General features: G+C 53.9%; 1 protein-coding gene across 8 annotated transcripts in view; it reads right to left on the bottom strand.

The window, feature by feature from the left end:
• The window catches only part of ABR (ABR activator of RhoGEF and GTPase), a 185,136-nt gene that overhangs the window by 28,776 nt on the left and 142,258 nt on the right, over nt 1–14,102 (bottom strand). For 7 of the 8 annotated variants that reach the window (XM_040455450.1, XM_040455452.1, XM_040455451.1 and 4 more), the window contains 4 exons: nt 13,888–13,992; nt 12,872–12,946; nt 10,039–10,136; nt 9,498–9,629 (listed from right to left, as the gene is read on the bottom strand). In XM_040455450.1, coding sequence (XP_040311384.1) covers nt 9,498–9,629; nt 10,039–10,136; nt 12,872–12,946; nt 13,888–13,992 — 410 coding nt within the window. The remainder of the gene's footprint in view (nt 1–9,497; nt 9,630–10,038; nt 10,137–12,871; nt 12,947–13,887; nt 13,993–14,102) is intronic. The other variant, XM_040455454.1, reaches the window with a different exon arrangement.

The following is a 14,102-nucleotide window of genomic DNA, read 5'->3' as shown; positions in this document are numbered from 1 at the left end:
ATGGTTCTCATGAGAACTGCTGTTTCTCTTAACCACAGCCATTGGCCCCAGCTTGCCCTCAGGGCGGGGAGATGTGGAGGCTGGGGAGATGAGGGGCTTTTTAAGGAGACTTCCGGGTCAGAGTCCTGGCTCTGAAACTCGTGTCTTATCTCTACTTTTCTCTCTGCTTTGGGAAAGCTGTGGGCCTCTGCTTTGCTGGTATGGGTTCCCTTCGGAGGCTTTCCAACTGGATAACACTCACCGAGTCATTCAGGCTGGTGCTTTCTGGGTCACCTTGGTCCTGAAGCCAGTACAGCCCAGCTCTTGCCTCTAAGGGTATGAGCAGGCTAGGCTGTGCCCAGCCTCTCCCGTCCCAGCTCACGGGAAGTGGGCTGCTCCTGGGGGTCAGACCCTTGCGGAGTGCCACCACTGCCTACACCCTTCAATGCCGTGGCAAAGGCTGGGCTGCAGTGAGGGGCCACGGCAGGGTCTGCAGCACCCGCAGTGAGGGAGGCTGGCAGACCCCATGTGAGGTGCCCCATGTGAGCATTCATATCCACCTCAGCCCTCACTCAGGGATGTCCCTGGCAATTCCTCTACTAAGTCCTTTTCTCAGAGATCTTTTCAAAAAAATCAAAAGCAAGACCACCCAGAGACCAGTTTTTTTTTTGATTTCTAGGAAGATAAAGTTGCAGCCTCTGCCTGCAGGGAGCTCAGCGGTTACTGAAATGTACAGTCACCTCTGTAATCTCATTTAATATTCACACGGGTTCCAGAGGAAGCACTCAAGAGGTCACCTGAGGCCACCTTGCTATTAGGTGGTGGAGCTGGGATCAAACCCAGCTCTTCCGCCTGAGTCTGGGAGCCCCCAGAGCTGGGAAGACAGCACCCCTCTTGTGGTTTGTTGAGAAGCTGGATATTCTCAGGCCCTGAATGAGTCAGTTCCCAAGGTCCTCTCTGAATTAGCTTCTCTGCTTGCCACCACCCGAGAGGTGGGCCTAGGGAGTGGGCACCAGGCCTGCCCTCAAGGTGGCATTCCCAAGAGGGGCAGGAGGGCAAGAGGGAGATTCCAGCCTCCAGCTGTTTCCTATTGAATGCTTCCCATCTCCAGAATCCACTGGGGCAGAGTCTGCCTCCCCAAATCAGGAACACCTGGGAGGCGGAGGCAGCTGAGCAGGGGTGGAACGAGAGAGGTTGTAGAAGTGTGGGGAAGTCTCTGGGTAGCGGGGCACTGGCCTTCCCAAGGTATCCCGCCCCTGGATTTCCCCCATCCTGCTGCCTGCTCTCCAAGTGTAACTGAGGCATCTGGACCAGTCTTGAGAAGTGACAGCAGGTGGGGATGAACAGCTCTGAGACGGGCAGGGGATGGGGTGGGGCAGGACAATGGCTCCAGTCCCAAGGCCTCTGGGAGGAGGCAGTGTCTGAAGCAGGGAGAGGAACAGTGCTGGCACCAAACCTCCCCTGTCCCCATGTGCCTCTGGGCTGGCCTGGTGGTGGTGGCAGCAGCAAAGAGAAGAGCCCTGCGTGGGCCAGCTCTGAGAACAGCAGGCAGCAGGGATATGAAACGCAAACTAGAGGCAGACGCTTCCCCTGCTTGTGCACATTAGGACTGAGGCTGGGTACAGGGGAGGACTCCACCTTCCGGGGGGAAAGGCTGGAACACCATTCCCAGCATGGCCACTGCAGCGTCCCAGGGGAGGGAACTGCCTAGCATTGTGGGTGCCAGGCCAGGGGTTGAGGGCTGGGGTGGTGGAATGAAAGGGAAAAGCCAGCCCCAAGGCTTTCTCATAGCTGCCCCCACACCCTTAGGTAAAACCAAGCCATTCCCAGGATCCAGGGCCCAGCAGTGGTCAGCGCAGCCCGAAAGACGATTGGGAGAAGGTGTCAAGGACCCACATGAATGTCCCTCTGTGATCCCACCCAGGGAGGGACCCCGGCACCTCCTGGCACCAGCCATGAAGAACCAGAGTGGGCAAGAGCTAAAAATGTCTGGGTCAACCAGGCCTCTGACCCAGAGCCCAGGCTCCCAGAGCAATAAAACTGACATGCCTGGCCCTCCAGCAGTCAAACAAGGACAAGAGACCCCTCAAGGGCCAAAGAGAGGGATGTGGGGTGGGGGAGCCCTTGACTCCTGCCCTAGCAGGCTCCTGACCCACGCTTACTCTGAATTTCCTCATGCTCTGCAGAGTAATTGAAACCAGAAACAATTCTGGGCCAACAATGGCCCCTTGTTCCCGGCTCCTCACTCACTCTGTGCTCTGGGCCTGACCGCACCATGCCAAGCTGAGAGCTGCACCAAGGGAAGAGCCCAGAGCTGCTCAGTCCAGGGTCAAGGCAGGGAAATCTTGGCTGCCTGGTGCTAAGGGGCCTAACCTTGACCTCCAGCCTACTCTGAGGTTAGTTCATCAAAGCCAGGTCTGACCTTCATCAGCATAACAAAATAGATATGGCCTCAGCCAACCTAAGGTCTATACAGAGGGGGCCACTTGCAGGTGGCAGCCTTTGGGAGGGGGTGCTGCTTGATGAGCTATACCTGGAGTCCCTGTAGGAAGGTGGAGGACAGTGTACCTGGACCTGCCAGTTTGGGCAAAGGGCTGTCATTATTAGATGAGCACAGACTCTGTGCCAGCCCTGTGCCAAGGGCTTCATGGACTTCCACATTCAATTCTCATTAGGACCCATTTTACGGATGAGAAAACAGAAAATAAAGTTAACTTACTCTGCTCTCCCAACTAATGAAAGAAGAAAGCTGAACTCTGAACCCTAGATCTGTTGGGCCTCAAAGGCCCAACGACACTGACATATCAAAATTCTCCTCTTTTGTTTACTACATGCTGAGGTCCTGTTCACTCTTCGTATCCACAGCACAGTGCCTGACACTTAGAGGGTGCTCAGTATGCAGAAAAGCATGAAAAAGCTAGTGAAAGCATGGCTCTTTCAGGGAGGCTCCTCTGAGCCTTACAACAAGCTGGTGATGAAGGCAGAGTGGGAATAGTTATCCCCATTTAACAGATGAAGAAACTGCAGCCCCCAGATAGCAGTCTTCTGACCCTCAGCGTCAGGGTCACTCCCTCCACACTCAGTACATATAAACCATGACCTAGGGAAGGGCAGAGGAGATCCGAGGAAATAAGGGTCAAGGAGACAGGGATGCCTAAATTGGGGGAGAGAAAGCCAAGAGGCAACTGTTTTAACCAGAAAAGGCTAATAGTGACCAGTTGGTCCTCCACTTGTGGGGCCCTGCTTTCTGGTAATAGCTGGAGACCAACGAGCAGTTGGCTGGGGGTGGGGAATCTTGGGTCTGGAGAGGAGGAGGCTATGAAATCTCCATCCTCAAAGACCAGGCTCTTTTTCTCACTTAAAAGGAAGAAAGTCTAGGGGCGCCTGGTTGGCTCAGTTGGTAGAGCATGCCACTCCTGATCTCAGGGTCGTGAATTCAAGCCCTACATTGGGTGTGGAACCTACTTAAATTAAAAAAAAATTTTTTTTAATTAAAAAAAAAGGAAGAAAGTCAAAAATAACCAAAATGTCCATTGGTGGATGAGTGGATAAACAAATTGTGGTCTATGCATTCAATGTTATTCAGCATTAAAGAAGGAAATTCTGGGAGGGGTGCCCAGGTGATTCAGTCAGTCAAGTGTCCAACTTTGGCTCAGGTAATGATCTCACTGTTTGTGGGTTCGAGCCCCATGTCGGGCTCTGCAGTGACAGTGTAGACCCTGCTTGGGATTCCCTCTGTCTCTGTCCTTCTCTGACCTGTGCTTTCTCTCTCTCTTTCTCTCAAAATAAATAAACTTTAAAAAAAAAAAAAAAAGAAAAAGAAATTCTGCGGGCCCCTGGGTGGCTCAGAGCCGCCCACATCGGGCTCTGTGCTGACAGCTCAGAGCCTGGAGACTGCTTCGGATTCTGTGTCTCCCTCGCTCTCTGTCCCTCCCCGCTCACGCTCTCTCTCAAAAATGAATGAACATTAAAAAAGTTAGTTTAAGAAGGAAATTCTGACACATGCTACCGCATGGATAAACCTCAAAGACATTATGATTCCACTTCCATGAGGTCCCTGGAATGGTCAAAATCACAGACAAAAAAAGTAGAATGTGGTGGTTGCCAGAGGGGTTATCTTTTTTGTTTTGTTTTGTTTTTTAAAGTAAGTTCCATGCTCAGCATGGAGTTTGAACTCATGACCCCAAAATCAAGAGTTGCATGCTCTACCAACTGAGCCAGCCGGGCATCCCCTGGAAAGTTACTGTTTAATGGGTATGATAAGTTAGGATGATGAGAAAGTTCTGGAAAAAAAAAAAAAAAAAGTTCTGGAGATGGCTGGTGGCGATGGTTGCACAACAATGTGAATGTATCTAATGCCTCTGGGTGACACTAAAAATTATTAAAATGATAAATTTTATGGTATGTATATTTTACCACAGTTGAACAAAAAAGAGGGTCTAGATATTGTCAGATGTGCCCATCAGGGCTTTGTGTCCTAGTACTGAAGGCAGGGGACTGGCCTTCGTGACCTCCTCCTGAGTGTCATTTATAATAGCTCTGAACCCTCACAAGCTTCCAAGAGGCCAGGTCAAGAATGTTATAGAAACTATCCCTTTTCCCCTTCTGACATGGGCTCTGCACTTTGGAAGGGAAGAGGACAGAGGCAAGGCATCCCATCAGGCCTGAACTCTGCAACTGGGGGTGAAGGGCACCAGGATAGATGGAGCCTCCTTCCTGGCCTGGGACCCTGCCCCTTCCCACCCCAGGGTCTTCAGTACTCCCAGGTGAAGCCGCCTCCTACCCTGGGGTGTGTGTGTGGGGGGGGGGGGGGGCAGAGCCAAGGGGGGGGGCTGTCGCCACGCCACGTCTGGCTGAGCTGAGGAGTGGGGGTGGAGCAGGGGCATGGAGGGGTTCCTCTGGCTTAGGTAGCTTCTAGGTCTCAGACTCCTCTTTAGTCTGGAGTCAGTGGCAGGAACCGAGCTATGGGGTCCTCAGGGACAGCTCTCCCCTCAGGCCATGCCAGTCAACATGGGCTGGGCCCTGGGAATATGCTAATCAGCCAGCGGGTAGGTCCCAGTTGGGGACAGCACATCTGGAGCCTGGAGTAGCATAGTTGGAAATAGACTGAGATAAACATATGGGAGTCCCCTGGGGCCAGGGAGCCAAGGCAGACAAAGGGGGGCCTCCTGGCTGAGAGGTTCCTCGGTCAGGCGGGGGTGGGTCCGCAAGGAGGAGGCAGGCAGTGGGGGTGGCCTGGACAGAGAATCTGGACATACTGGCCTCTTGGGTCTGGGGAACAAAGGGAGGGCTCCTGACCGTGGAAGAGGAGAAATGCACTAAGCTGGGGGTGGGGGAGGCTCCAGGAAATTTGTAGTGACAAAGGGCAGATCCCTGAGGGTCACAGACTGACACCCGCCCCATCTAAGAGCATTTTCTTTCATTCATTTGCCCAGCAGCTGACCAAGCATGACCAACCTGGGACTGGGTCCCTGAATTTGGAGCCCCTACTCGACCACTGTGGCTCTGTCACTCACCCTTTCTGGTCTCAGTTTCCTTCTCGGCCCAAAACAGGATTGGATTAAATGCCCCCTAGGAGTCCTCTGGCCTAAAACCCTTCTGATCTCTTCTTTCATTCATTCCTTCAATCTCCCTCTGACTTGTGTTACTCACAATCCCTCCTGCTCGGGGCAGGCGGGTTCTTTAATTTCCTGGGACACTCCCTGCACATCCCTGCCTCCCAGCATGGCCACAAAGGCCCTTTCCCCGGAATGCCCACCCTGCTCCTTTCTGCTGATCCAGAGCCTGCCCACCTTGCTAGAATAACACAGAACCTTAAAATGGCAATTCATGTGCTGGCCATTATGTAAAATGATTTTTATGAAGTATAAGATCTACTTTGGGTAACGTAACAAAAAAGGTAATTATAAAGACTACATACAGCCCCAGAAAAAAGGGAGGTAATGATATTACATGAAAGTAGAAAAAATACAAAATACACACTGTGATTAAAGCTATATAAAAATTTCTATGCCTGAGGAAGGGAAAAGGCACAAAGTCGAATGGCTATTTCAGAGGAGTGGGAGGAGGGATGGCTCGTGATTCTGTTTCAAGTCCCTTTACTATTACTGCAATTTTCCTTCTAATATAAACACTGCATTTGGCATTTTAAAAAATCCAGGGCTCTCAAATCCCCCTCACTCCACCTGCTCCTGGGAGCCTCCCTGATTCCGGCGCACGGTGGTCTTTCCTTCTTTGAATTCCTGCTGCACGCTTTTCCATCTTATTCCACAGGGAACAGCGGCAGGCAGGAGAACGTCTGCAGAGGACAGGGCTCCAGCCTGCCTCCAGTTCTGGTTCTGCTCCTGTCTCCCTCCCCACGGGCAGCCTGGCGTTGGACAGGTCACCTACCCCTTTGGTGCCTCAGTCTTCTCATCTTTCCAACTGCGATCGCTTTCCTCTCCCACAGGGTACGTGAAGACCCCTGAGAAAACAGCTTCAAGTGCTGGGTGCTAGCTCTGGGGTGCTATCACCATCATTACTGGCATCCTGTTGTGCTCTCTTGTGGCTTGGCTCTCCGATCTTGAGGCCAGGCCCCTACGGATCTTGGAGCAGCCAGCCCATGGTGGGTACACTGCAGAAGGATGCTAAGTCCCCCACCCCTGGCTCTTTTCTCTGCAGGCATGCTCATTCTGCTTCTTGCCAGGTGCACCAGGCGGTAAGCATCCCCTGCCAATGTAAAAGGACTCCAGACTAAAGAAGGACTAGGCTCACTTTATACCATAAAGTGGGGTGCTGGGGCAGAATATCACCCTGGCTCCTTCTCTGGGCCACTAGCCATGCCAGTGCCCTGTACCCAGCCTGGGAGATTCCTTGATGGAGGCCTGGGGGATAAGGACACGGCACAGAGAGGGCATGGTTGCCCTGCACACGGTCAGCAGAGGCGACGGGCCTCAGTGTCCTCACGGGGAGGATACAATTGTCATTTTCCTCACAGAGCTGTTGCGAGGATCAGAGGAGATCATGTTTGGGAATGTGCCTCCAAGAGCCCAAGGGCTGGACACACATGTTGCCGATCAGTGCTGCCATTTGTCTGCCACTAAATGCTGTCCCGCACCCCCAGCCTGCTGCTCCAGATTCCCTGCCCCCACTGCCACAGCAGGCAAACTCAGAGAGAGACTCGTTTCTGAGCAAACACCTGGAGCTCAGGAAACGGAATCCCTCGCTGTTCTTTGGATGGGCTGAGTAGGAAGGGGCTTAGAAAGAAGGTGGCAGACAGGCATGGTTTCCCCTGCCCCTCCTTCAGGTCACCCAAACATTACCAAAGATGGCCCCTATGGCAAGGCCACCTTTAGCTCCATCCTCAGTGCCCGCCTAAGGGGAGCAGAGCCATGTGCCAGAGGCTGGTGCCAATTCCTTTCCTTGGACACGTGGCTTAAAGGGAGGTGGGAGCAAGATGTGGGAACAGGCTGTTCTGTGGCTCTGTGGGGCCTGGCCACATGGGACTGGCTCAGCGCAGGCTTTCCACCCAGCCTGGTGATCCACAGGGGCTCCGTGGGGCATCACGGGGGAGCAGGCTTTATGAGGCATGGCGCACACTCGGCAGGACACCCCCACCCCTCCCTGACCCACGGGCAGGAGGGCAAGGCAGCTCCATAGCTGAGGGCCAAGGGCTGTGCCCTGGGGAGGAGAGGGCTGGGAGACTCCGAAGTCCTCCAGAGAATGCTGGCTCTCAGCTGGCCGCTCATAGGCCCAGGTCAGCTGGCAGCAGGAAGGTTTGTATTTCTTTTAATATCAACTCCCAGGCATTTAACATTCCTCGAAGCTTAAACACAGAAACATTTTCCTTACCAGACTGTGCTTTCTTCTCTGCCAAACATAACCTGGCTTCCTCCCCTTCCCCCAAAGCCTCCATCTGCTCCTGTCTCCAAGATGTAATGATTTATGGTGTGTTTCCCCTGGGGCTTGTGAGGCTGACAGAAACGAGGAGGAGGAGGGAAGCAATGGAGCTGGAAGTCCAGGTGGGGACGGTGCCATGGGGCCCTGGAATCTGGATTCTGGGGAGGGGGGGTCAGTTGAGGGGGCTGCCCTGGACACCCTTTTTAACTCTCCCATGCCACGGCCACCAATGGCCCAGGAAGCGTGGCAGTCACTTTCTTGGCTGGGTATCTCCTGGGGCTGAGCGGGCCAGCCCCAAACCCCTTCCCTGCCTGTCCCTCCGGCCAGCCCAGGGATATGGAGACAGGGCCCCCACCCCTTATGCAGGAAGTAGGTTCTGAATTTACAGCCCTCTCTCTCATCTAAATTAATGAAGGACTGGCTTGTGGTTGCCTGGCAGCCCAGTTTCCCTGGTGACAGTGCTGAAGAGCGGGTCCCACAGCATCAGGAACGGACACGCACAGGAACACGGGGCGACAGGAGGCGGATGGCCGGGCCCCCACCGAATAATGCCATTCCCCTGTTCTAACACTGAGGTGAAATAGGTGGGAGAAGGAAGAGGCCCATATGGGTCCCCAAAGGGCACTACCGCCAAGAACTTTACCCAGCCAAAGCCAGATACCAATCTCTGCAGCCTCAACAGGGCAGCAGAGAACAAACACTTCTTTTGAAAAAGCATCATTCAGCCCCCCCTCCCCCATCACACCTGGGGCAATTAAGCTCAGAGCACCTAATGCCCATGGGCTCTGTCCCAGTGCTAGTTACTGCTTCCCTTGATTTCGTGGTCACAGAATCCACCCCCAACAAGGCCACTTGTGTCCTAAACAGAAGGTGCCAGATGGAGTGTGGATGGCCCCATGCTGAATGTCATCCCTCCAAACCTGCATCCTCTTAATAGGTGAATGAATAGCAGCCATCTTCAAAACTGGCAGAATGTTCCAGAGACACAGGCTGCAAATAAACAAGGCTTTCAAGAAACACAGCTGAGGCACATATACTCTTACCCTGACTCAGGACCTGGCTCTACCAATACCCACAGAACCTACCCGAAGCCAATGAACTCCTGGCATGAGTAAGGCCCAGCAGCCCTAGCAACAAGTCAGAGACCAGCCCCCAGCAAGCCAGCTGGGTCCTAAGCCCTTCCAGCTTAGTGGCAAATGCTCAGGGTCTCACTCCTCCTATGCCAGACATTGCTAATCAAACACAGCATTCATGGATGCAATATAGCCTCAGAATCCTTCTCAGCACAATGTTCCTGGGAAAAGCCGCCAGCAGATCAGAGTGGAGATGTGACAACCAAGGTAGGAGTCATCTCTCCAGCCCACCATGCAGGAGTGTGTGTGATGTACCTGAGCCAGCCGTGAAGCCCGAGGAAGCAGGCACACGTGGGCTTCTGGAGCTAGAACAAGATGCCATCTCCAGCAGGGGAGAACAGCCAGCCACCTTGGGGAACTTTTCTCAAACCAGCTTTAGACCCAAGTCACAAAGGGCCAAGCACCTTAGCCAAGAGGGCAGGTAGGAAGGACTCCTTCCCAGTGGCACTGCCTCTTGGCAGTGTCCAGAGCCCTGCCTCGGTGCCCTGGCCACGCCCGAACCCTCACCTGGATCTGTCCTTTGCCCATGATCTTGTCCACGATCTCGTTGTTGTCCTTGTTGACCTTGGTCTTGTCATAGCACTTTTCGTAGCACAGGATCCTCAGGGACTGGGAGCCCTCCAGCTCAATCTCAAACTCCTGGGGAAAGATGGTACCACGATCCTGAAACTCCAAAGCTGAGACACAAAGCTTCCTGGCAGGTGGGGGCCCCAAACTTGCAAGGTGAGAAAGGGGTGAGGGGGGCCCATGAGGAGCACACTGCAAGGCATGGAGGAACTTCCTCTCTTTCTGGAGCTCCAGAGGCCTCCAAATTCACTGATGAGGTAGAATTTGGGCCTGAGCTGAAAACCCCATGTCTAGACGTAAACACGGTATCAGACACCAAATGAGCAGGGAGTGGAGAGCAGAGGGGTTGGAGAGAGAGAATTCGCCAAACCAACAGGCTCGGCCACCCCCAGCCAACAGGAAGTGAGCACGGGGAGTGGGGTGGGCACAGCTGGTGATAAGCTCAGGGGTCCCTGTGGGGACACCAGCCCCCTCCACTCACCTCATCCCATTTGGGCTCTGTCGTGTCCCGGAACACCCTGGTTTTGGCTTTGCTGACAAAATAGCCAAAGGAATCCACCTCCAGGGTGCAGTACAGGTCTGCAGTGGGGACAGGCAGAGACACATCAAAGTGAGGTCTGAGACTCAGGACCTCGGGAGGGAAAGGGGGATAAATGCCTCTGTCCCTCCCAGCGTTCCTGCAGGGCAGTCCTCAGTGTTCCCCTTTCCACTTCTCTGCCCTCTTCTTAGCTGGCTCTGCCCCTCCCGCCTGATTCACCACCCTCCAGCTACACTGGCCTCCTCCCTCCAACGTGCCCAGCTGGCCTCACCTGAGGGCCCTTGCACTTGCAGTCCTTCATCCCTGATCCTGGCTTGGCTGTTTCGTCCCCATGAAACCCGTGGCCGAGGTCTTCACTGACCACGCAAACTGAAGAAGCTCCCCTCTCCCCTCCCCCTCCCCGCTGATCCCACGTTCCTCAACAGGGCATCTGGCATTGGAGGTGGGAGGCTCTGGAGGGCATTTGGCCCCTGGGCACTGTAAATCTGGAGCAACCCCCACTCACTGTGACAAACCCAAAACGCCCCCCGCCTTCCAAAAGCTCGGTTTGTTTTCTTCATAGCACTCGACTTTAACTCAAGTTATCTTTCTGCCCGTCTGTCTCCCCTCACTACATCGACACCACACAGGCAGAAGCCCGGTCCTCCTAGCCACCAGTGTACCCTCGGCACCAAGGACAGGGCCTGCACAGAGTAGGCACACGGTGAGTATTTGCGGGATGAACGAATGAAGCAAGCTTTTACCACCACCGCAAGTGCTTCAGGTGACAAAGTGGTGGACGGCTGGGGTGGGAGGAAGGGGAGTTTTCCCTAGTGTTTCCACCTTGAACTGTGGCCTTTAAGGCTGAAAATCTTCTCCCCTCCACTCCAGGATCCAGCTGATGCGGCCACAACACTGGGTAGCCACCCCAGGCACTCTGCAAATCCACAGACTCCCTCTGGGGCTCAGACCCTGGCACCCCTCCCCCTCCATGGGACCTGTCAAGGTTGTTTCCCAGGGTAAATGGTGCTTTGGAGGTGCTTTGGGGGCATTAGAGCCAATCCTCTGACTTGTGAATCAAGGGGCAGAGGTCAGAGGGTGGACATACATGCCCCTCCCAGGCTCCCGTTAAAGGGCTTTCCTCAGAAAGGAGAGAGGATGGGGCTGCCCCCGAGTTGTCTCTGGCCGGGTGTGATGCAGCCCAGATATAGCTGGGTATCAGAGCACACTGGAATGTGGGCACGGATTAAAGCAGGAATCACGATGGTGTCTACATCCCAGGCCTGACAGGGTAGATGTAATGAACTTATTAGGACAAAGAGCCATGGCTGAAGATTCATGGGGCCTAACCCTGTGGACTTAGAGTGAACACGTGAGTGGCTCAGGAGGCCGGTAGAGGGAGGAGGTGGGGACAATCTGGAGGTCAGGAGAGGTTTTGTAGCAGCTCACCTCGTGTCTAACCGCCCTGACCCAGTTTGGGAGGCAGAACGTCTATCTGCCCTTGGAGAGCGGGCCACTCTCCCCCAATGAGCTGGCTCCCGGGGGCCCACGCTAGCAAACAGGGAGCAGAGAGACAGGGTGAGGCACCTGGGCAGTGTGGGTCACAGACTCACGTGTATGTAACAGTCCTAAGGAGCTTACTCACCAGGAATATTCCCGGGCAACTTCCCGGACCCTCCCCAGAACCCTGGGGAGTCTGTGTGTCTGGGGAGGGTCCAGGAAGCTGCCATGTGGACAAGCACAGCTTGAGTGATAAGTGACGTGGTCCTGGCCATACTGAGAGAAACCCTTCTCTAAAGCAAAAAGTAGGCGCGTTGCTAAATGGGAATGATATCAGTGACCTCCGAGGGACGTCGAGGATCACAGCAGAAAATCCACTTGAAAGGGCTCTGAACATGCCAAAGCATGTCCACACGCTGGCCACATTGGAGTTTTCTCCAGCATCTAGCAAGGTGCCCAGGCGCGGTAGTAAGCTACCCCATGAACTTCACAGTAAATGTTTATCAAATGGCTGGCTGTGAGCCAACGCCACATTTTCTGTGTGATGTGCCACAGGGAGAGAGGCACAGGACAGACCTCCCCACTGCCACAGAGAAAGAGAAGGGGGGGGGGGGCGGGAAGGGGTGGGTGAAGAGGAGAGGAGTCAGGAGCCTTGGGGTTCTGACCCTCTGTGATGTTAAGTCCCTTTAATCTTTCTGTGACTCAGTTTTCTCGTCTGGCAAATGGGGAGAAACAATCAGGTGTCTAACTGGCTCACAAATTCCTATGGGGAAAAGTTAGATAAAAAAGTGTAATTGTATTTTGTCCAACACTAAGATCTGCACAGATTTAGTAGATCGTGATAAAGAAGGAAGAAAAGGGATGGGTGTGCCAGTGCATTCACTGTCATATTTAAGCCTGCTCTTAGGTCAGTATTAATGAGGATGTTTGCCTGTTATGGAGAAAGAAGTTGAGGCTCTGAGAGGTTAAAAGACTTGCCCAAGGTCACATAGCTTATAACTGGCAGAGATGGGGTTAGAGCCCAGGATTTCAGGCACCTAGGGGTTGGGGAGGGCTTAAGAAAGAGCAGATCTTGGAGACACAGGGCAGCCAAGAGGAGCTGGTTCCTGACCGTTAGGGGAATGAATGGCCACCCACCCACATGTCAAGGCAGCTGGCAGGCCCCCAGTGTGGGGCAGGCCAGAGCAGGGTAAGTGGGCAGCGGAAGGCCCCATGCAATGGGTCCACAGGGACTTCTCATGAATGGATGAGCAATGGCTCTCTGCTCTCCCTAGGGCTGGGGTTCAGGGGCACTTACTGGCTGACTGCTTAAACCCCTTGGCAGAGTGGACGATGACATGGAGGAAGCCATAGAGTCCTGGAGACTCATCGTCTGTAAGAGAGGAAAGCCCGCAGGGTAGGGGGTGGTGAGAGGCCTGCTTTAGCCCCTTCTCACCCCAGGCTGGCAGGAAGGCACAGAGGGTGGGAGACAGTTGAAGCCTTGGTCTTGCAGCACCACCTGGTGGCTGGATGAAGAAGTTTCCAGAGCCCAAAGCTTCCTGGAATGTGAGCTGGTAGCGCTTCTCCCTCTACAGAGCCCGGAAGGCCAATCCGCATCTTCCCTACTGGGCCAGGGATTTCATACTATTCCCCAGGGGCACTTTTCCTCCAGCTCTGAATCCTGCCTATCCCATGGCTGTCCCCCGCAGTGTCGCCTTTCCAAGTGAAAATTAACCACTATAAGTCAGCCTCCTCTTGAGACAGGGGGCAGATGACCCCCATATGGGGAGGACAGTCTGCCTTCAAAACCCCTTCCACAAGGTGTACCCCCCTCCCAGCACCCACAAACAACCAGATACCACCCATTCTGGGCCAGCCCGGATCACAGCTCTCTCCTGCTCCAAAACCTCCTGCAGGCTCCACGGCTTGAACAAACGTCTTTGCTTGGCATTCAAGGCCTTCTGAGATCTGGTCCCTGGAAGCTTCTGACATTATTTCTCATACACTAATCCATCTACGCTTTCCCCCTCCACTGCCATCACATCTCATGCTTCAGTCTTTTGCTTCCATTATCTGACTACCTCATGAACATATTAACAACATGATTCCAGTATATGATGGTGCCAGATTCTCCTCTCAAGCCAGAGGGGGCCAGTGATGAATTGAGACCATCTGGGAACTCAGTAGAGAACAACCCCTATTCAAGCTCTCTGTGTACCTGGCAACTGAGTCCTTACAGCCACGTGTCTGGCTAGGTCCTTACGGAAGGTTCCAGCAATGCCCTGGGGGCTAGGACCTGCTGATAAGGCAGGAACCTTGGGTTCCAGATCTTACCATCTTTATTGCTGGTGACAGGAATGTTGTGTACAGTCCTAAGTTTGAAACAGGATCCCGTGAGCACCTGGAGCTCCACTGAGCTCAGGACAAAGGCCTGGAGATCTGTAGGAGGAGCCAAGAGGAAAATGTCGTCACAGATCCACCAGGACCTGCTGCTCTTCTCTGGGGGCTACTGAAGGAAAAAAGCTTAGCTCTAGGGGCAGAGTGGGTCA

This window comes from Herpailurus yagouaroundi, unplaced genomic scaffold (assembly GCF_014898765.1).
Source record: "Herpailurus yagouaroundi ecotype Mexico unplaced genomic scaffold, PumYag 215, whole genome shotgun sequence".
Classification (NCBI taxonomy): Eukaryota; Metazoa; Chordata; class Mammalia; order Carnivora; family Felidae; genus Herpailurus; species Herpailurus yagouaroundi.
The sequence above is the reverse complement of the archived record's forward strand: the minus strand, read 5'-3'. Positions and strand labels throughout refer to the sequence as shown.